The sequence below is a fragment of the Dermacentor andersoni genome, chromosome 2 (genome assembly GCF_023375885.2).
Source record: "Dermacentor andersoni chromosome 2, qqDerAnde1_hic_scaffold, whole genome shotgun sequence".
NCBI classification, from domain to species: domain Eukaryota; kingdom Metazoa; phylum Arthropoda; class Arachnida; order Ixodida; family Ixodidae; genus Dermacentor; species Dermacentor andersoni.
In genome coordinates, this window is record NC_092815.1 from 27589312 (window position 1) to 27611660 (window position 22349).

Below are 22349 nucleotides of genomic sequence, written 5' to 3' on the forward strand. Positions count from 1 at the left end.
AGCTGCTTACCTTGCCAGCATTTGACTTTAAGCAGCGGACAAAAAATGGATTTGCCTGATTAAGGGCTTCCATGAGGTGACTCAGAGACACCTGAAAAAGGGTGCACAGGAAGCATATGTGGCAATAAAGTAACGCTAATCAAAACAGAACAGGTCGCCTGAAGTGGCAGAGATTCTCAAAGCAACACATGCGCGAGTACATAATAATAGACACCTTAGTAATCACCACTCTAGATTTACAAGCTCAAAAAAAAAAATGTCACCTTAATTGTTTAGCCAATGTCATGTGCTAAGCCAATGTCATGTGCTAAGCCAATGTCATGTGCTATTGTCAACAGTATTTCTGGAATTTTGCAACTAAGCACTTTTCACTGAATTTTCACTGAATTTTACTCAAATAGCTGTCAATTGTGCTTTGCAGTTCTAAAGAGAAGTGCTGAACAAAGTTATTTTGACAGATAAAGTAATGCTAATCAAACAAAGCAGAATTAAACTGTGTAATAATCATTCACATATCATGAAAAGTCTCCATTGGGAAACAATTTCTTTAATACATGCATATGAGCACTGTGTGCCTTGAATTGAATGCAACAATCTCTTGGTAAAATTAGTATATCCTAGATGCACAGAAACTATTTTGAGAATTACAGCTCAAAGCAGTTGGTTATCCTTATGCAGCTGAATCAGTGAAGGCTGCTAAGCCACCAACCTGAAACTGAGCAGTGACTGTTGGGGGCTTTCTGCCTGTGCGTTGAGGGTGAGGATGTGTCTTTCCAACAACTGTTTTCACACTCTGCAAGTTCTTGAGCCCCTGTAAGCATCAACGCTCAAATATTACAAATAAATAAACAGCGCATCTGACATGCACCAAAGAATAACATTGAGGACTCTGTTCTGAACAAAAGAAAAGCAGTTCAGTGCCTTCACCTTGTCCACTCTGTTTCGCGACCTGGTATTCTTGTTTTTCCTGCATCAAAATGAATCAACAACAATAGTTTGTATAAGTGACATAAGTAAAACTTCGCCACAGCTGGCATGGAGAATGTCAGACAACCATGCACTCAGAGTAACAAAGACAGCTAGTTCATAATGCTGCAATTTTTTATGAGGGCATGAACACTGTTGCACGTGTGTGTCACACAGTACATCTACAGTCATCGACCGATTTTCTGGACGCCCAATTTTTCAGACATGCCCGATAATGAAGATGCCTCCGCAGCGCCACCATGATACCTCATAGAGTCAATGTATAAGAACGTCTGAAATCTTGTGTGCAAGAACCATTCAGTGTCTGATTTTCCGGACTTTTTGTCATGACCGCAGGTCCGAAACGGGATTATATGAAGCCATCACAACCGCCATTTCGATTATCTCGCCGCCTCTACAGGTGCTATTGCACGCAGATCCGATCACTCATTGAAATAATTCGTCGCTGTTAGCAATGGCACCGACTCCGCCTTTATAATCCTCGCCAATGGCTTCGAAGCTCGGATAGCACGACGCATTGCATAATGCCGGTTTCCAAAAGTCAGCTTCGCCCCAATACAGCAGTGTTTTTCGGTGAAGCATACATGAAGTGCAAATGGGGCAATGGTCAGGGAACACGGTATGTATTCCTTAATTATACACACGTGAACCTGCCGTCTCCTATCACAGTATGAGCACCGATACTCCTAAAAAGTGTACTGACAGGCCTTTAGAGCTATTTCAGACGTGGCTGTGACATTTTGAGCCCTTCTAGGCAGCAAAAGGCATGCAGTCAATTTTTCAGACTGCCCGATTTTTTGGACGTTTTCGCAGCCGCTAGGGAGTCGGAAAAATCGGACATTGACTGCATATTAAAGCATGCCAAGGTGAAAGAGAGAGAAAAAAGCCAACTTACATCATAATCTGGTTCGCTCGTTCGAGAACACTGGCTTCACTGGCACAGAGGTGTGTGTTTCCGCGGTGCACAGGGCAGGAGGTGGCTGCAAAACTGCCAGGGCAAGCGCCCGTGCCGAGAGATGTCCGCCTTGAAGAGACTTGGTTGCTGCTGCAAAGATAAATTCTATGTCCATGAACACCGTTTGCAGAACTGTAAGTGTTCTCCATCAAAAAGCAAATTGCCCTCGAACAATTGAACAAAAAACTGATAGAACTGGAATGGAAAGGAAAACCCACTTGGAATATCCATCTCCGGAGTGCCTTCCTCTGTAAGCCAAAGATGGCCTCTTGGAACTTGAGTTTGTACGTCCTGGAAGAAGATACACAAGCACAAAAAGCCTTGAACAATGATTAGCTGACTGGCAAAATGTATCTTCTATTGAGTTTACACTGATGCTGACTCAACTGCCCTCCGCTGCCAAGGACCATTAAGCGTTCATTTATCCATGAAGGAAGAAAAGAACTAGGCTGGAGCATTGTGCAACACAAATGAAGGTGAAAGAGTTGGCCTAACACATGATCATGTCACAGTAAGCTTTAGCGTCTTCTACCGAAGCACTCAGCGCATGCTCTCCCAAAAGGACGAGTGCAGCAGCAACAAGCAGCTGCCATGCTCACATGTTGCAACGAAGACGATTAATGTGCAGGTTGAAATAAATGACCGAAGTTACATAAGCACACTGGGAGAAAACATGCACTGGGCAGGTGGCAAAGAACCCAAGTAAGTGTGTGTCAGCTAACCCGGCAGGGAATCAAGCCCTCTGGGCCAAGTATGCCGAGCAGGGTCCTGTGTAGTGCCAACTTTTTGAGAGAGAAGAAGCAAAGGGGCTGCTTCACGAAGAGTTGGCTCAGGAAGGCTGGCTGCTTGACGTAATGCTCCCGCCTAGTTTATTTCCTTCCTCTATGCATCTATCTAGACAAACAGAACCGGCTGCTACAGGCCACATTCCTACACGCATAGAGGCACCGTCAGAGCAGTGAAAACAGTGTGTCCACGCTACAGGCAGTACAATCGAACCCACCTATAACAATATTCAATTGCCACAAAAATTCCATTGTTATAACCGATAATTGTTATGACCAGGTTGCACAAAAAGAATTCGAAACGGGTGATGGCGTAGCTGTTCCAAGAAAACTATAATGGCCGGGAGGCCAGTTCTCCTCCCCACTGCTTTCCTCCATCCGTCTTCTGATTGTGTTGACTTGTTTAACTGTTTAACTATGCTCCCTGCACGCTTCGATCGCGTGTTGTTGACAAGCCGTGGCTGTCAGATGTTCAAGAATGGCACTGCTATAACAACTGCGAAGAGAGGTCACGGACAGCAAGTGGCATACGAGCTCCACCAAGGCATCGCTTTGGTGGCCCCAAAACGCGCCTTTTAAAAAATGCGGGAAGGTTGCCACTGCAGCATCTCAGCTTGACAAATCCAGAAGAAACGCTGAGACGTGATCGCCACTAGCATCTCACCACATACTTCCCACTGGCTTGCACGAGAAAACCGCATGTCCATCAGTCTTGCTTGCTTTATGCAAAGCTTGCTGACATCCATCTCCAAGGCATCCAGGTGCTCCACGTAGTGAAGCAGAAGGTCCCTCACGAAAACAAGCCCGTGAGGGACTAATTCAACTACAGGACCTCCCGCAGGGACAACGGTGAGGCAGCCTGCCTTACCACGTCAGCGCTGCCGTCGTGGCCATCACTGTGGCTATCCAATGCAAGTACGTTCGCGATGATCGCCTCATCGGTAGGAAGCACTTTGTTTCCAAATATATAGCAGTGCGCTTTATTTTCACCGGCAATGTCGTGCATTGTCGATGGTCAGCGGGTGGATCAGCCATCTTCAGTTTCGGCGGCGAGTCAAACGAGGCTGAGAAGCAACGTGGCCAGGAACGACTTCGACGCAACAAACAAAGACAAGCACGAGCAACTTAATTCGTTAGCAGAATTGTGCAGAATGGGGGCCATAGAATAAAGAACCAACTGTGAGGGCCCAGCGAGCAATCTGGGAGGTGCGCTAGCAGTACAGTTGGCATGGTCCATTCGTGTTTCGGAGGGTGGCGTGGCGCAGAGCCACGGATGGAGCCCATTCGTGTTCAGAGGAGTGGAAGGGCAACAGGAAAGATGCGTGCAAGGCGGGCATGCATCTCTCGTGGAGAGAAGCGCGCGGTGGCAATTGGGGTGGCAGGCGATTGTCCAGCGACTTGCATTTTACTTTTTCTTCTTTTTTTCTTTTCGAGGATTTCACATTCCCTCACCTTTCGGCAAGGACGCCCAGGAGCCAGACTTCATTGTTATAATCGATAATGCAGCATGAGGACATTGTAGTAAGTGGGTTATTTCCCCATAAAAAACATACAAAAGTTGACGGTGCAGCGGCTTTTCATTATTATAACTGATATATTGTTAAAACCGGTATCGTTATAAGTGGGTTCGACTGTATCATATTTATGTTTTCATTTAAAGTGACAGACTACAGCTCAGAACATGAATTGAGATAACCCTGCTGATGGAATGTTTCGCTATCGTAGTGGCAAAAACGAACCAGGTTTTTCTCATTAAACATGTATTTATATTTTTAATCCATCACTAAATGTCACGAAAAATTACCTGTGGTGCCCCACACGGCAAAAACATGAAGCTGCACAAGAAGTCCACCACAGGACCTTCTACAAGTGTACGCGGTTCCTGGTCTTTTTATTGTCGAACCCGACTATATCGAACCCGTTTACATCGAATTATTCTATATATCGAACAATTTCTGGTCACGGTATAGTTACAACGAGTATATATAGCAAAAATTACGCTTACATCGAACAAATATTGCAGTGACTCCCGATATATTGAACGTCAAGCGGCGGAAAAGTGCCCCCAGAAGTTGGCTTTCCCTCGCGGTAGCGGGGAAACCCGGCGGCGCGGCTCCATCCAACCGCTCTCCCTACCGTGACCGCGCTGCCTCGGGCTGTTCGGGCGAGCCGTCGACACTCCCCCTGTCGCGCATAGTGGAGATCCTCCCTCTTTCTCTATCATCTTTCACCTGTCACCCCCTCTCCCCTGACGACGCTTCGCCGTGCTCCCTCACGGGTTGCAGAATCAAGCGTCCTTCCTTTCTTTAGATCACTATCTAGCGACACTCCCCAGCAAAAAATGATCCTGGCCCGCCTACAGCGCTTGCTCAGACAGCCAATCAGAAGCTCTTGTGCTCTCTTCGTGCAAGATGGCGAAAGTGCGAGTTCTCTGGCTGCTTCTCTGGTTTATCGTGTTTGCGCCTTGTGGGCCCTCTCCCGCAGTGTTGCCGTGATGAAGCGGCAGAATTCGCCTTTCGTCGTGAAGCTCGAAATCATAAATCGCGTCGAACGCGATGAGAAGTTGGATGTCCCCGCAGCGTGCAAGATTCCGAGGAGCACTATCGGCACGATTAGGGCTAAAGTGGCCAGACTCGCAACCCGGTGCCCATGGCGCCCGACGCGTACGCACGGCCGTGTACGAGGGGTTCTTCATACGTGCCGGTTTCCGCGTGCTCGGTGAGGACTGTAAATTCTGATGAATGCGACGAAGCCGTTGCCGGTGTTGCCGAAGTTTGGAGCGAGCTGTCAAAATTTTCGGGACATTCGAATCAACGGTGGACGAGTTTGTGAGTGCAGATGATGGTGTCGCGACCACGGTAGAGCCCGGAAACGAAGACTACAATGCCGACATCGTACCGAGCACAAATGAAAGTAGGCACATTGAGGAAAGCAACTACGGTCCTTTGCCCACATCCTCCGAAGTGATTGGTGCACTCGCATTAGTCCGGCGTTTCTGCGCGAATGCGGAAGGTTGCGGCCTCAGCTGCTCCGACTCCTTAGACAACGTGGGGAAGTGCGTAGGTCGCAGGCAGCGAAATTGCCCAAGCAGAAGAAAATGCAGGACTAATTTATGTCAAACTAAGCTAGTTTCGTTAATAAAGTGATTTTATAAATGACATGTGCTTTTATGACATCCAATTATTTAGCAGGCTTATATCGAATTATGCTCTATATCGAACTGATAGGCGCTTTTTTGCGAGTTCGATATAGCCGGGTTTGACTGTAGTATTGAAATGCAGTATACTTTTTATTATAAGTTTTTCCTGATTTACAAATGTGCAGATATGCCTTCATTTGAAGTGAGCAGAAAAGTGGTGCTGCTTTCACTTTCATTTTTGGTGAGTTGGCTTGGCTCGTCTATCGAAAGAACGACGACGATGGGGGCCAGCCAGCGATGACATATGCGTGTACTTGGGAAAATACGTGGTACAAATATAAGAATGTCTGTACAACAATGCGAACTTATTGCACCAGCCTTTTATTTTCAAAAGTGGTTGTAAAGGTCGAAATGTAGGTGGTTAACCACAGTTATACTCACTGCTATGAAAGCAGAATGATGGGCGGCTTTTAACAATTTGCGAGGCGGGCTATCGATATTGCTCTCACCTCTCAGTGTTGCTGGAGGAGGGACTCTTACTTCTTTAGAGGCTGCTAGGATTGAAAAATTCTGCTTACTAAATATCCACACGCTTTTGGAAGTAACCGCTGCACTGTTTACACTGCCGAGGATGAGCTTTGCGTTGTGCCATAAAAAAAATAGGTCTTTAAAAATCGGTTGTCAGTCCCTTTAAGCAATATAGTCCAACGAAACATCCCAGTGGTCCTCTGATGTCTAAAAAAAAATTGCCTTCAATCTTTCATACTTGTCTTCTGAATATTTAAAAGCCTCCCCTAATAGTGAAGCTCCTAAGGCCACATATTTCCAAAGGCCGTTACGTTGATACTGTCATACAAATGTTCTTCATAAGCTCTATCACACATCAAAGCCCACAAGTAGGGAGCACTGAAATTACAGCACAATGCTCTTGGAGCCATCGAATCGAACTGAAGACCAAACTACGAAGCAGTCAACTTTATCAATGCACAAAGTAAGCACAAACCTTGACTGTGAGAGGTGGTGCGCCTCAATGCATGATAAGAGCGGAAGAAGGCTCGCAAGATGGCCCAACGAAACAAGGCCACAGGGTCGGCGCCCACCAATTCTCGGACCAGCGCGACACTAGAGCTTTTCAGCACCATCACCACATCAGGCCGCATCAAGTCCAAGTTCTTCTCCTTGAAGTCCTGGTTAGTGAAGAGCAGAAGGCACCAGTGAGACCAGCAAGAAATATGGAAAAGCAATAGAGAATGGCAACAAAAAATACATGGGCTCAACCTCACGACATGCACTTTAAATACCATACAACCACCTCATTGTACATGGCCAGCTTGTACAGGCTTTTAACCTTCAAACACTGGGCATCTTATATATACATACTTGAACCTTACAAGCTCTTCATATCTAGCAGGCCTTTCTTGTCATGACATGTCCATCATTGCTGCGTTTTAAGAGTGCAAAGTGGTAAATGACTAATGTGGGCTCTATGTCAAAACAGCTGAAATTTCAGGATTTGTCGCAATAGTGAAGTAAACTGCAAGTAGGCATAATTGCACCCCTTCATCCTGGTATCCCTTTAGCTAGACTTTATTTCAAATTTCAGGCGTTACTACAATTTTACAATTTTTTACGGTATTAAACATCATGTGCAAGGCACCTGGAATAAATGCAGGGGAAATACAAGCTGAGGTTTTGGGTACACAGCACTATTTATTGATATAATAATTAGTCAAAATGATAATTCTGTGACTATGTATAGACTGTAAATACATATTAAGGAACTATGTGTTTAATGAGGTTCCATTCCATCTTGGCATTCCTGAACATTTGATGGTTCTCAAAATTAAGTGAATGTCAAAAACAATTATTTTCATATGAAAACTTAAATGCAAAATTCACATAAGGCTGGTTTGTGTTTCAACATACTTGCACATTTGAGATTTTCTTTAATTAATGAAAATGTCTGCAACAAATTACACTTGTAGAACATTTGAACTAGTCACACTGGCTTGGCCTTGACCCTTAGGTCTCCCTTACTTTTACAACTTGAACAGTAGGGCAGGCACAGGCCTTGAATGCGTACTAACACAGTTCTTGTCTGTTTCACACCTTAAAGCAAAATGATTTTCTATGGTCTTCATACCAACCTTGATCTGATACTTGACCCGTCCGGCATAGTGGTGCACCAGGAAAGCATTCTCCCGCTTTTGAGGCATGTCATAGAAAGGATTCTTCTTATGGTGATTCACAAACTTCTGCAGCAGCATGGCATTTGTGGCCCCAGAGAAGCTGTGTACAACCATAGAGCAAGTGTAAGCAAGCCCACCCACCAATGAATCTCCAAATCCAGGACAGAGTAAGTTAAGCAGGATGGAGTCAGAAGCCCACATTGCATCCGAACACATACTTGCACTGGTCATTCAGCAGGCAAAGCAGGCCATGGGGCTTTCCCTCAATCAGATTTAGGCAGCCTGTGTTGTCTGTAAACTCAATGTTCTTCCACTGGATGCCTTCTTTCTGGTACTCCTCCTGCAACGAAGATCAAGAGAGAAATATTTGTGCTGCCAGAAACAACACCCAGCCAGGCGATCACAACAGAGTGCTCAACTTAGGATACTGTCCTGATGAAGCCTTCCTTTCATAATAATGTTGTTTTAAAACCACTTTGCACAAAATTAGCACTCTGCAGTGAAAAGATTCACAGGCTTTATCTGGAACAACACTGCCATGCAAAAAAATCTTAGGTGCATATCTTATTATAGGTAACTGTAGCCCTTCGAAGGGTTGAAAAAACAAAGCAGGTGGACATCAAAACAATTGAGACTGTTGAGCATGCATGCAAATGCTCAAGTGTGAAACAAGTTAAAGTACCATCCTCCTTAGCGCAACTGATGTCATATGCAGTGCACAATTTTCACCCCACTTGCATAGCACCATCACATGAGCTTGAAAAAATTCCAGAGAAGACAAAAGAACTGGAAGGAAGAGCACTTCCGTAACCTTATATATTTAAAAACAAAAACTGCTGCTGCTTCTTTCACCTAGCATGACAGACGCTGTCTGCAGAATGACCGCATGTGCACTTTCCATTAAAATGTTACACCAAGCGTACAGCCTACACACACACACACAATAAGAATAATGAGCATAACAAAAGTTTCCATAAATGCAAGAAATGACTGTTGCTGTGTAGTCTCACCTGTTCATACTTGAATACGTGCTGATTGAAGTAGTACTGCAGGTGCTCATTGGCAAAGTTGATGCAAAATTGCTCAAAGTTGTTGTGATCACCAAAGTCCTCAAAACCAAATATGTCCAGCACACTTATGCTGTTGCCCTGTAGAAGAAATTCAGCATAACCAATGTGAAGACACTCAACTCTCTTGCTCCCCCTTATGTTGTTTTTCCCACATTACTCTTGCATCTCCTGTAATCCGGATTCCACATGTAGCTAAGCGCAACCGCCAGTTGGTGTAGTCACACATTAGTACGAGAAATGGCACAAGTGTTGCTCTCTTAACACCACCCAACAGCGGGGTTACTTGGGCGCAAGAGAGTCAAGAGCCTCTTCCTCTTTTGGCTTAGGGTCAGTGGAGCGCACAGACTTGTCATGCGCCTGTCGCCATGATCTGCGGGACCGGGACCCGCAAGAGACTTCAGAGAGGGGCACTGGCATAGATGAACACAATCGTTCAAACACACCACCGTTCCTGTGACTGTACATGTGAACGATTAGGCAGTGGTGTCTGGCATGGGTTGAACATATTTGCCTGATATCCTGTCACAGTGAGTTGGACTTTCTCAATTCATTAGCGCCCATAAGCATGTTTTATTGATATCGATCCGCCTGGCTTGATTGATGTATAAAAGGCGCAATAAATGCCCTTTTGATTGTTTGCACTGCCGCTTTCCTTATTTTGTCCCAATAGGACATTTGAGATCCCACAACATGCACAGGTATTTAGATAAAGAAAAAAAAATTTGCACTGTGTCAGGACCATTAAAAAAAACAAGAAAAAAACACACATGCAAATGTAGAAAAAAGAAAAGGGAAAAAAAAAGAGGTACGGTGTAGCTTGGCAGAAAGTTCGAAACTAAGCTAAACTTAACAGAACAATTAGCCAAAGGTAGAAAAAAGAAAAGGAAAAAAAAAAAAGAGGTATGGTGTAGCTTGGCAGAAAAAAAGTTCAAAACTAAGGTAAACTTTTAGCCAAAGGTTGATTTCTGACATTGCTTTCTTCTACCAGCAAACATGCAAGATACATGCAAGATACCTGCAACCACATAGTAGAAAGAGAAGACATCAATGGCATAGGCAGCTGATTTGACAGCTTTGACAACAGCCAGCTGAGAACGCAAACAGTTAATTCACTGACTGTCTAGGAACCACACAGGAAATGTAGTAGCTATTTGCCAACGATACCGATCACACATTGCTTCAATTGTAACTGTAGCTTTCTGAAAAATTCTTAAAAGGACAGCGCAATACAGGCTCCCAGCTTCCCTTTACGGCCACTCCCCTTTCATTGTTTATGTGCAGGTCACACTACTTATAAAGTACAACCACGCTGCTATACGAGCTAACCCAGATGCTAACCCTATATGCCTGCTTAAACACACTTACTAACCATATAAATCAGTACTAACTTTATGTTCCCGAAGGTCCTTAGCAGACAACAGCGCATGGTTCACTTGCATAACAATCCAGTCAAAGAGAGCTCCATAGAGACACTTGGCCATAGCATCTCGCGTAGCCACAGCCTGAAAGACATAGTTGACAGCCAGTCAGTACAGAAATGCTGCACAAATCAATGCTATCGCACAGAGCCCACAGAACCAGCCCCTTCATACAGCAACAAAATTTAAGCATAAATCTCAGAGTTAGTAACTTCTTTTTTAACAAAGTCACAAAGTCGCAGCCCAAGATACTCCATATATATTTAGTGAAAGGTCCCAAACTGATGAAGACAATGGCTATCTTAAAATTTTTATTTCTTGTTTTAATTGATCCTAAATGTTTTCAGTGTTATTTTTGAATACCCCTGTCAAGCGGGCAAGTTAATTCTGCTACTGCACTTCCCCAGTGCAGCATTTTGATTAAAAATTTCCGCGGTGATTGCGCAAGATGTGTTCATGCTTGCTAGTGTGCTTAAGTGCACTTACGGAGAGTGTCACTCGGTTTAAGAGAACTTTGCCAAATTTAAACGTCGCAAGTGGAGTGTCACTTGCAGAAGAGTGCACTCCAGTCGAAGTGCATTCACGAAACACACTTTGCTGGCTGAGTGCATAGCCTCACCGCCAGCGGTTTAAATATTACAAAAGCTAATGCATAAAAAAAAGGACACATAAAATCATTTTAGTTGTTGAACAGCTTTTAACAAAATAATCAGAACAGAAGTCGCTCATATTCTGTTCTAGCAGGATCAAATGCCGCCTCGTCACACGCCACCATATTGTTTTGGATTGGCTAGGCATTCGTATTGGCCGGCATTGACTTGCAACACTCCTATAATATAAATCTTTGAAATTTTTTTGTTGAGAAAATATAGATTAAAGTTGTTTTTATGTATAATATAATGTAAAACAATCCCATTTTAGAAGGTTTTTTTTTTTTTTAATCTACTTCTTCAAAAACTTCAAGTTGCTTTTTACTGCGAGTGCACTCTGTTTTCCCATCAGCACCGCATAGCCTAAAATGTCACACAAGGCCCCGAAGTGCACTCCCCATAAGTGCACTTAACTTGCCCGCTTGACAGGGGTATAAGCTTTGGCTTTAGATTCCCTCCTGTCAACGGTCAGAATGTAAAAAGGCAAAACAACCCCTAATTTCCTATAAGATTTCTGATTTTAAGGTATAACATTTCCACATTTGGTTTGCCTAGAAAAGCAGCGTGGATGAAATCAGGTGGCTCACTATATAAGCTCTTTAGTGTGCCTTTAGAAATAAAGGCATTGAAAGTATGTATCAACCATGGGATAAAATGGAGGCAAGGCACTAAACCTATCCAAATTCCTCTGAGGACTAGAACAATTTTCTGGTTATTTATGTCACTCAAAAACATTTTTTGTTGTTAAGGCGACAAAAATCTCACAACATTTAGCAACTTTCCCACCAGGTTACTAACATTGATAAATGCAGGAGAAAAATTCCTTGTTTCTTTTTCTCTCTTTCTCTGTATTTCTGCATGCGAAGATTTGATAACCTTTAGAGTAGAAGATGGTGAAAACTGCATTGACTGCAAAATTGAGAATCCAGGAGCACACCTGGTCTTACCTCTGGCATTTTGTAGCTAATGACTAACGTCTCCCCAGGGGCTTTGGCACGTTTTGTGGTCAGGGCAGAATTGAGTGTTTCTTCCTTGACCTAAGTGGAGTAGGCAGTGCTCGATTAGTAACGGCTGGCCACTGCACTCATAGATTCGCATAAAGGAATTTCCCCCCATTGCTGTCCTATAAACCCAAACAGCAACACACTATTTAAAGAAATAGGTAGAGTATGCCAATTGAGTTCTGTAACTGCAACAAATAGAACATGTGCAGCTCAAAAAAATAGCACCAGGAACACCAGCACGCTTCACAATACATTTTGAGCACATATCTCTCTAAACCACTGCTAGTCACACGGTTTTTACCAGAACCATATGCTTTGCATAGCGGTTGACATTGATTTCATAAGAACACACTATCTAAACTTGCTGGTTAAAAAGTTATTTAACGCACTTCACTTGACCGATTCACCTACTGATACCGATATCCACAGCCACAAATGTTGGCAAAAGAATATTCTCTCATAACTCTTTCCTTACCATCAGAAATGTGTCTATTTTCAGTGCTTTAGGTTTTTGCCTTTTATTTTAAGATGTAGTACATTTGCAACGTATGTTGTTGCACATAGAATTATAGCCTGATTATTGGTGTATTGGTGGGGATATATGTAAACAGCAGTAATTGCTCAGACAGTTCTCGAGAATTCTTATGTGAAATTTCAAAGAAGCACCTCAAGCAACATGATGAAAGTGAAAATATTGCTATTCTTAGATTAAATACTTAAAGGAAAAAATCTGAAGCATATGAAATATGTGCCTGGCTCCCAGCTCCCAACTTTTGTAAGTCAGCCCACACAAAAAAATTACTACGCATATTTGTTGCCATCAAAAGTGATGCTCATGCTATGTAGAAAAGCAGTAACTTCGCAAATGTGAAAACAGGTAAGTTCTTACTGCGTAGGGAGCACTTGTTTTTACTCACTGCAGCAACCACCTAGTTCATATTTTTTACTGCTTTCTTTAGGCTCAAGAAGCAATGGCTGTCAGGCCAGGAAGCATGCAGTAGCCTCCTCAAACTTGATTATTGCGTTCTGTCAGCTTCTCTGTGCAATCAAACTGCTCTAGCGTGCATTCAACTGGTGCTGGAGCATCCACATGCTTTGCTCAGTGTCTATACGGTATTGTACAGTAAAGTGAAGCGTTGCACAATATTGTGCTGTAATTAATAAGGGCACTTCCGTAGGCGGTGTTCAAAATGTAAGAGATTAGAGTGTTAGTCTAGCTTCAGTCACAGGTTGGTCTGAAATCGGCTGCATGCTATTGCGTGAGTGAACACTCCGCACCACGGGAAGGACTGTTCATAATAATATGCACATATGCTGTCGAAATGCTGATAGCTAAAAGCCACCCACGGTGGGAAAAATAAAGTTGCACTTGATATCAGCCGAACACAATTATGAAAATAACAAGCACTCATGAGCATCTACCACTGTTTGAGATATTATTAAAACAGACTAGACGTCGGACTGGAAAATTAAACAACCAGACAGACAACCATACCTTCACTAATGCTGTAATTTAAAAACTATCTTGCAAATAGAACAAAGCACAAATTTTTCGTCGTTTCATTGAGGAAGTACTAGGATCACTGGAGGCTAGCATCAACAATACCTTCAGTCAAACTTTTATTTTTCCAAACTCACCCATCTGCCAAAAATTTTTAAACCTGACTAATAGTTAAAGTTTAGTCATCCTTTAAGACAGCACCTGATGCTGCTAGTAGAATTAAAACAGAAGTGTTTAACAATGTGTAGAAAAACTGTTGATCAAATTGATAGATTTTTATAGGCCCAGTAAGGAAAGAGTAAATCTGATCTGCACTGCATTCATTAATCACTTAGTCTTAATGATAGTCGTAGTCACTTAAACACCTGAATATTGTGCAAACATCAGGGTGCGTACCTAGCCCATGAGTTCTGTCTGCATGGGACTATATTTTATAATGTTTCCCATTATGCATCAAAGCACAAGACTAAGATTGGTGCAATTTATTCTTAACATAGCCTTTACCTTAATGAGGAAGTTCTCTTTACCATTCTGCTAGCTCACATTTTTTACACAGCAGTAATAAATGTTTCCTATGTAAGCACCATGTGTTCTTTGATTCATTCGCACCGGCATGAACTGCCATGATAGGCTCACATCTGTGTGCATGCAATCACAGCATGGGAGCCTAGGGTTAGCAATGCAAGGATTACACTTCAAACCTAGCACTGTTCACAACAGTGTCTCCTGCATGTCCACCCAATGCATCATTCAGCTGGCAGAAAAAAATGCAATGTTAATAAATCTGCAATGCCACTCCTTTAAACAATGGCATTAAGGATGCCATCATGAAACACCGTGTTCAAGACATGTTTGCGAGCAAGCAAAGCCTGGAGAGGTTTGGTTTTTTTGTGCTTTCTTAACTGTTTGACTCAGCAAAAAAAATAAAAATGTTTGACAATTCAACACATTCTCATGAAACCTTACCCCAAGAAGGGAGGAGATTAGGGAAAGTACTTCAGGATTCTTTACTTGCACTGCTTCATCACTGTGGTAGGTAGACTTCTGCGGGATAAAAATGAACCAAAAGGGCCACCAGTCAGAGTGATCTTAGAAAACATTAGGAATGCATATAAGCTCCACATTCTACTGTACCTTCTGCCATTTTTTCTTAACCATACAAAGAAGCATCAGGTTTTCAAGAATTTCAGCTCACAAGACTGAACAAATCAGACACATCAGAAAAAAGCTAATCAAACACAGTGTGGACCGGGTCACACAGATTGCAGAAAAACATGGTTTAAATAAGAAAATATATATACCTTGCTAAACTCAATGTTTCCAAGGTGTAACACTGCTGACAACACTCGAATCAACCTGCAACACATTTAAGAAAAGTTCAAATAAAAAACTCCCACTAGTATGCAATGGCTACAGCACTTGAAATATGTGATAGCCAGTAAAGAGTAGTATCACAACCTCCAAATGCAGCGCCATGCAAAATGCAAAGAAAACATAAGGAAACCATTTATATCAGCACACACCTTTTCCGTTTGTCAAGGTTGAATCCAACCATGCGCATAGATTCCATCAACTTGGTGTACTCTTGTGCTTCATCTGTGCCTTCCAAGGTGTAGCACTGACTCTGTACAATGCAACAGTTCCAATTCTTTGTATATAATAGGCAATACCAACTCTTTCAAGGCATACTCCATACAGTGGAATCTGTTCCCATAGTATGCCTCATAAATTGACACAGCTTATCATAATGGTTCATTTTTACTGCCTTAATTGGAAGCACCACTGCAGCAGCAAATGCCAAACTTGGTGACGTGACCCATTAAACATTGCCCTATTCTGCAGAAACACACCCAGCTCAATCCAAAAAGATGCAACATCATCAGCATTTACAGTGCAGACACATGACACTTAGAATGGTGCCAGCAGAATGAAGGCCAGCTTGGTTTCCTGTCTCATGGCAAAAAACTTTCACACAGCCGATATCATCCTTCATCCACTCCACGCCAGTATGTTGGCCTATGACTGGAGTGCAGGGCATCACACACCACAACTAATGATAATGTAACCTGCAATGCGACTTATGTTTAATAACCTTGACCCAAATGTTTGTTGGGCCCTACAAGAGGACAGTGTCTCTGTAAACAGCTGTTCCTTTACACTAGGGGTGTGTGAATACCAAATAGTAGATTTCGAAGAAAATATAGAATCAAATCAAGGAAAAGAAAGCCGGATATCGAATAAAGTGTTTCGCAAAATTTAATGCTTACAAATTTTAGGCACGAAAACATGGTGCAACACATGTTCAGCAGTCTCCTAGCATTGCACCAAACGAATGTAGCAAGCTATCAATAACTTAGGTACATAGAAATCAAGAAATACAGTAAGGTCCACTCTTATTAATGGGAACACCAAATTAGTAGGTCAGCACTGATTACAACTCAGTTCTAGTATATGAAGGTCTGGAAAATATTATTTTTATCTATAGAATTTCTGATGAACAGAATCACATGCTTTCTTTTCTCTGAAACTAATGAATTAGTGACATCAATTTGTACTGAATACCACTGAGGTTCTCAGTTTAATAGTAGACCTCTGTTTTGCAGCAATCTTTTATTAATTGCATAAGTACAGTTTTCCAGTTTTTCTCAAAAATACAAAAAGGCTTGTCTAACTTTCTGGCAGGTGGGTTATCGTAAGGTCAATCTGCTCAACAGACGAAATGACCGCGCATCACATGACTCGATTACCGTTCCACGCATAGCAGTGCCGACAGTAAAGAGCAGTCATCTTCCACTCTGTTTCATTGTCAAGTTCAGCGCGTGATTTGCCACCTGTCAAAGATTCCAAAATCTAGAGGGTCACAGCAAGTTCGCCCAACTTCCGAACACTCACTTTGGTTTGTGAAGCAGTTTGCCAGCTTTCCGAATGTTGTGCTGCTGATGCAAATATATCTGAGTTGATTCGGCACCAAACCGTAACTTTAGTTACGGATGCCCAATAAAACAGTGACCATTAAGCCTAACTGCCTAGGCTGCATTCACCGCATATTTGCAGCTGGCCGATGTGGTAACAGGCCACAAGCCGTCGCAGAATGCTTGATGCTGATATGCTTCTAAGATGGGTCACTGTGTTCGGTCGTGTGATTACGTGTGAGGAATGACAGCTGCTGAAGCAGCTTGAAGTTCATTGCTGCATATTCAACACCGCACGAGTATTGGCGGCTAATCAACCCAATCTTTGCACATGCTTTCGCATTTTACGAAATACGCGCTGTTATCATTGCTGTTCCCTCTGTCTGCATTGTGTTATCATTCTGATCGGTCCTGTCAACCTGGACGAACCTCGTAGCGACTGAGGTGGCCCAAGCCGACACGGCACCATTGTGCGAATTGTAGAATTCAGGCACTGTTTGTGCTATCCCACATCGGGCCGATGTCGGGGAGCGCATGCAATGACGTCTGCTACATCAGCTGGGGCAGCCCGTCCGCAGCGCACTCGGCAATTTTTTTTCGCCGAAAACAGAGTGAAACGCTCGCTTGGGCAGCACCGAGCACAAGGGGCTCCACAGCGCATGTGACATGTAGCAGTGCACGTGTTTCCATATCGAATATATTGAACATTCGAAAAATCCAATGGTAGATATTCGATTCAATTCAGTGATATTTAGGATTTGCACACCAATACATCACAACCATTATCTGTTTCGAAGAAAATTCATGACCAGTTGAATGTCAACATGACAAAATGGCAGATATAACGATGTAAATCTAAAATATTTATTGATATCAGCATGTAATGAATATATGCTTATAATGAGTATATGCTTATCATAAATATTGGGTAAAAGAGAGATATTTCCGTGTCGTATATGACTTCATTATAATGAATGTCAGACTAATAGTGTGCAAACATTATGGCAGCACACACCTCCTGAAAAACATTGGTTGCTCTTCAGGATGGATGGATGGATACAATTTTACTGAACGTCCAGCAAGGTTTAACGTGAGCAGGGCTTAGGTCTTTCATGGGGGATCGTCAAGGCCCCGCCTCAACACCACCTAACGGGCTAGCTCGCCTGCCCACGTTTGGATGTCAAGGTCTGAGCTGCGCAGAGCGGCGGCCCACCTCAACAACAGTGTCTCCGGAGTAACTGCCATCCTTCCTATAATTACATTGCACTCCCACATGTGTTTGAGTATTGCTGGCCTTTCCTGGCACAATTTGCATGTGTCATCCTGATGCTTATCAGATGGGTCACAAAAAAACAGATCACAAAATTTCTTATCAAATGAAAGCCTTGCCCCCACTAGTGTCATCTGGTGACTTAAAAGTGATTTCACTTTGGGTCCTCTTACTGCATACTCAGTCAACAACCAATTTTATGGGCACGTCCGATAATTTGTACGCCTTCACAGCACCTATAGAGTCAATGTATAAGAAAGTATGGAATTTTGGATGCAAGAACCCTTCGGCATCTGATTTTCCTAACTTTTGGCGTGACCGGAGGTCCAAAACGTCATTAATCGGAGCCACCAACGCCACCATTTTTATTGTCTCACCGCCTCCAACCAGTGCCCTGACACACAGATCCGCTGACAGCCCATGCACCACTGCAGCAACACTAGGCCTAGCTGCTTTAATGTTCGCTACGAAGCTTCTTGCTGTTCCAAGCCGTGTTTTTCATTAAAACAATTCGCCACTGTCAGCAATGGCGCCGACTCCACCTTTGTAATCCTCGCCGATGGCTTCGAAGCGTGGAAAGCACAACACATTCCATATTACTGGTCCCCAAAAGTCAGCTTCGCCGCAATACAGCTGGGTTACTTGGCGAAGCATATGCGAGGTATCGCGGTGAAGCATATTAAGAGTGGGAAGGGGCAACTGTCATGAGAAAAGGTATGTATTCCTTAATTATAATGCGTGCACTCGTCATCTCCTGTCACAGTACAAGCACCAATGTGCCTAATAAGTGATAATAATCAGACCTTCAGAGCTATTTCAGATGTTTCTGTGGCGATTTGTGCCCTGGGGGCAGTAAAACGTATGCATTCATTTTTTCGGACATTGTTGCAGCCCCTAGGGAATCGGCAAAATTGGAAGTTGACTGTAGCTTGTAGGTATTGTTTCACCAGATTATTGAATAAACTTCACTTCAAACTTCAAAAGCACCCATCCTGTTGCTGCTGTGCTGTGAAAGCTACCACGACAACAACACATGCATTCGGCACCAAGGATAACACCACTTCAACAGAAAAAAATTTATCATTATCCATGCATTATACCTGGTTGAGGTAGTAATAGTCTTCAGGACGAGTCAGGTGCAACTCCTCGCGCTCTTCCTTGGAGGCCCCCGCCAGCAGGTAGTAGAAGACATGATAGTTACGCTCCTTCTTGGCCTGAGACACGATGCGTGACTTCTCCAACAGGTACTTCTGCACTACAGCTCTGAAGGACCCCCAAGGAGAATGAGAAGTTACTTTCAGAATTGCACCTATGCAGTGAGTACGGTCCATGATAGTTATGAAATCAAATGTAATGAAGGCCACACACAATAATGCTCAGCAAAATTTAAATTAAGCAATAATGCTGCTTTATCAAGTGCTTTCACATTTATACAGTCAATAGCATTAAGTTAGTTTAGCCTGGAAGTATTTCTTCAAGCCTCATTCTAATTTATTGGACGGGAAAATGTTGATAAGCAGAGAAAATAAAACACTATGCCAATTTTGTGCCCTAACTACAGCACTGGCACTTTCGTATGATGTTATGGATTTTCAAGTACTTTTGATATTTGGCCCAATTTTGCTTAGGAAAAGTTCAAGCTCACTATGCCAAGTATTTTGTTCCTTAGAATGCAATGTAATCCTTCTTCATCAATACAGTGCTAACTAGACTTGAGCAGATGCTTTCAAAACATCACAAAATCAGAAGGAGCTACATATCGTTTCTGCGTTTTTTCTGACTTGTTAATACTCTGCTCATAGTGAGACTGATGTTTCCTGTACTCCATAAGCATAGCTTACCAAACCAGCTTAACATAACATTTCTCTTTAGTGTTCCTTAAAAAGGAAGCTACACATGGAAAGTGAGCAGCAGGTGCCGCTGACAAATGATGTATGTTTCAATATTCATTGCTGGTTGTCTTACCCATGAACCATGCCATTCTCTCTGTAGTTGACTTGGATAAACTTGCCAAATCGACTTGAATTGTTGTTGTGTTTGGTCTTGGCATTCCCAAAAGCCTAGAATAAAGAGAAAATCACTTAATATATCATCATTCTCAGATGCTAGCTCGAAGATTGTTGAGAAATTGGCAACAGTGAGAAAGCATGCGATGAACCAGAGAATAAATACAACGCTACTTTGTCTAAATGCATCATCACAAAACAGCACAGCCAGATACAGCTCCATAAAGAATCTTTTTATGTTTCCTTTACATCAATCTTTGCATCCTCATATTTTTCACAGAGCTGTGCAACATGCAGCAACATGTTAGCAGTTATCCTTACTGCTTTTTTTAAAAAAAGAGAGAGAGAGAACAAGTTGAAGTAGCAGCTGTCTAGAGACAGGTCTCAACATTGCGGAGCCATATAGTGACTTTCTGCTTAAAAGTGGGCAAGTCAGCCATTCACATAAACGAGTTATCATTTTGATAGCCTTGCAACAATCTATTTGAAACTGTGTGCATACATGACCAAATGACCATGAAGGGTTATTTAAAGGCTGCATATCTGCACTCTCTGTCGCACTACAAGTCAGGGCCCACAGATAAAAAGTGTTCTTGGCCCTTTCTGAAACCTATAAGGCTCCCAGAAGTTGAACAGCATGATAACCCCAACTCCAATATATTTTTAACACAATACAGAAGCGTTTACCTCCAGCACAGGGCCAGCACTGAGTATGGTCTGCTCAACACCACGGCCATATGAGCCCTTTTGGCTGAGAGCTGTCAGGTGGTGTAGCAGCAAGTTGGCGCTCTCAGTCTTGCCTGAGCCACTTTCTCCTGAGATGACCACACACTGGCTGGAGTGGGAGCGCAGCATGGCATGGTAGGCCGCATCCGCCACGGCAAAGATATGAGGGGGCAAGTCACCAAGCCGTCGATTTTGGTACAGCCGAACATACTGCAGAAGTCAAACCAAAGAATTAAATTCACACATACATGGATTCCACATGAGCAGCGAATCAGACAAATTTTTAATGAGGCTTATACGAGTCTGTGAAAATAAGACAGGCCATCAATTTAAACTTTTGAGGATTCAGCAAGCACAGGTACACGAAACATCGGTACACAACAGGTACACAAACATTGGTGTTCATCAGCAGGTGCCACACTAAAACAAAACTTTTTTAAAAAATCTGGTCCAAAATGACAACCAGATGAGCCCATTAAAACAACCTGTAATAATAGGACCATAGCAGGTGGTAAATACCCAATCGCCAGTTGTGATAATTGTGACTTTCCCTAAACATGCAAATTGAAATTCTGCAGTATGTGCACATAAAGATTCCTTCTTTTCATTGTCTCACTATTTCATTGCTGCCAACAAAACTGACTAGAATGAAAATCAATTAGCTCAGCTTAGAATTCTGCCAAGAAACAATTCTGTAAGGATCAGGAACCAGCATTCTTGTCAAATTCTGTGTTTTTATAACAGAGCAAATGTGTGCAAGTCGCCTCCACTGTTATGTTCCTCCCCCACATCCAAACTGTGTAGTAACAGAAAGCATCAGCAGCCACACTTACTTTGGGGTTGTAGATGGGGTAAAACTTGAAAGGGTTTACAGCGATGAGGATGGACCCAACATAGGTGTAAATGTGACCCCGTTCGAAGCGTGCCTTGAGGTTCTCGAGAAGTGTCTGCTCCGTCAGATCAGGCAGCTGGCACAGGTCGGAGTAGTCCCGATCACGCGGCTGGTGGTAGAGAAAGCGCAGGAAGTAGTCCTGCAGCAAGTGTGCGTCAGCCGAGTTGGTGCCAGGCAGCGCCAGTGCCGACTGCGCCGACAGGCGCTCACGTAGGCAGAACCGGTGCGTGTCCTGCTGAGGCCACAGCAGCTGCAGCTGCACCGGGAACTCGTCTGGGCCCAAGTGTCTCTCCTTGCACTCCTGCAGAGGGCATGCCCACCATCAAGGGTAACTCATGTTATCAAGGATTACTGATTATGAAGTACCACACATAGTGTAGCAAAAGGTTTGGTTTTTAAGAGCTGCAGCTACACCTGGTAATAAAAGCTTTAAGTTTGTGAATTGCTTGTGTAGAAAGCATGTTGAAAAATTTGCACAGAGCTTCCTTCTTGAATGTCAAGTGACGCTAGCTTGTCCAAATATGTGTGCTTGACATCTAAGCTTACGCAAGGATAAAGGCAAGAATAGCTTGCAATGTATACAAGACAACTGTTAGTGAACACAGAAGGAAGTTAGTTAAACAAAGCGAATTCACCAAAATGTTTTAGCAGGAGAAATGGGACAAATTAGTGTATGCTGATCATGCACTAACAGGGTGGTGAAGATGAAACAAAAAAAGAAAGAGACACTGATCGAACGTGTGTTGTTCTTTTCCCTGAAGTTTTGCTCTGTCATGCTGTCCATTCATAGCAAACCACCAAAACACTCTCAATATGCACGTACCACCTAAGTAGAAGCAGCTTAA

General features: G+C 43.0%; 1 protein-coding gene across 2 annotated transcripts in view; it reads right to left on the bottom strand.

Moving 5' to 3' along the window:
- The window catches only part of LOC126542533 (unconventional myosin-IXa-like), a 99912-nt gene that overhangs the window by 61468 nt on the left and 16095 nt on the right, over positions 1 to 22349 (bottom strand). For both annotated transcript variants that reach the window (XM_050189646.3, XM_050189645.3), the window contains exons 3-20: positions 21446 to 21805; positions 20574 to 20822; positions 19846 to 19940; positions 18981 to 19143; positions 15222 to 15322; positions 15000 to 15054; positions 14665 to 14742; positions 12141 to 12230; positions 10514 to 10627; positions 9066 to 9203; positions 8274 to 8395; positions 8014 to 8155; positions 6870 to 7053; positions 2161 to 2233; positions 1883 to 2032; positions 928 to 967; positions 710 to 811; positions 11 to 91 (exon numbers count right to left, since the gene is read on the bottom strand). In XM_050189646.3, the coding sequence (XP_050045603.1) occupies positions 11 to 91; positions 710 to 811; positions 928 to 967; positions 1883 to 2032; positions 2161 to 2233; positions 6870 to 7053; positions 8014 to 8155; positions 8274 to 8395; positions 9066 to 9203; positions 10514 to 10627; positions 12141 to 12230; positions 14665 to 14742; positions 15000 to 15054; positions 15222 to 15322; positions 18981 to 19143; positions 19846 to 19940; positions 20574 to 20822; positions 21446 to 21805 (2337 nt within the window). The remainder of the gene's footprint in view (positions 1 to 10; positions 92 to 709; positions 812 to 927; positions 968 to 1882; positions 2033 to 2160; positions 2234 to 6869; positions 7054 to 8013; positions 8156 to 8273; positions 8396 to 9065; positions 9204 to 10513; positions 10628 to 12140; positions 12231 to 14664; positions 14743 to 14999; positions 15055 to 15221; positions 15323 to 18980; positions 19144 to 19845; positions 19941 to 20573; positions 20823 to 21445; positions 21806 to 22349) is intronic.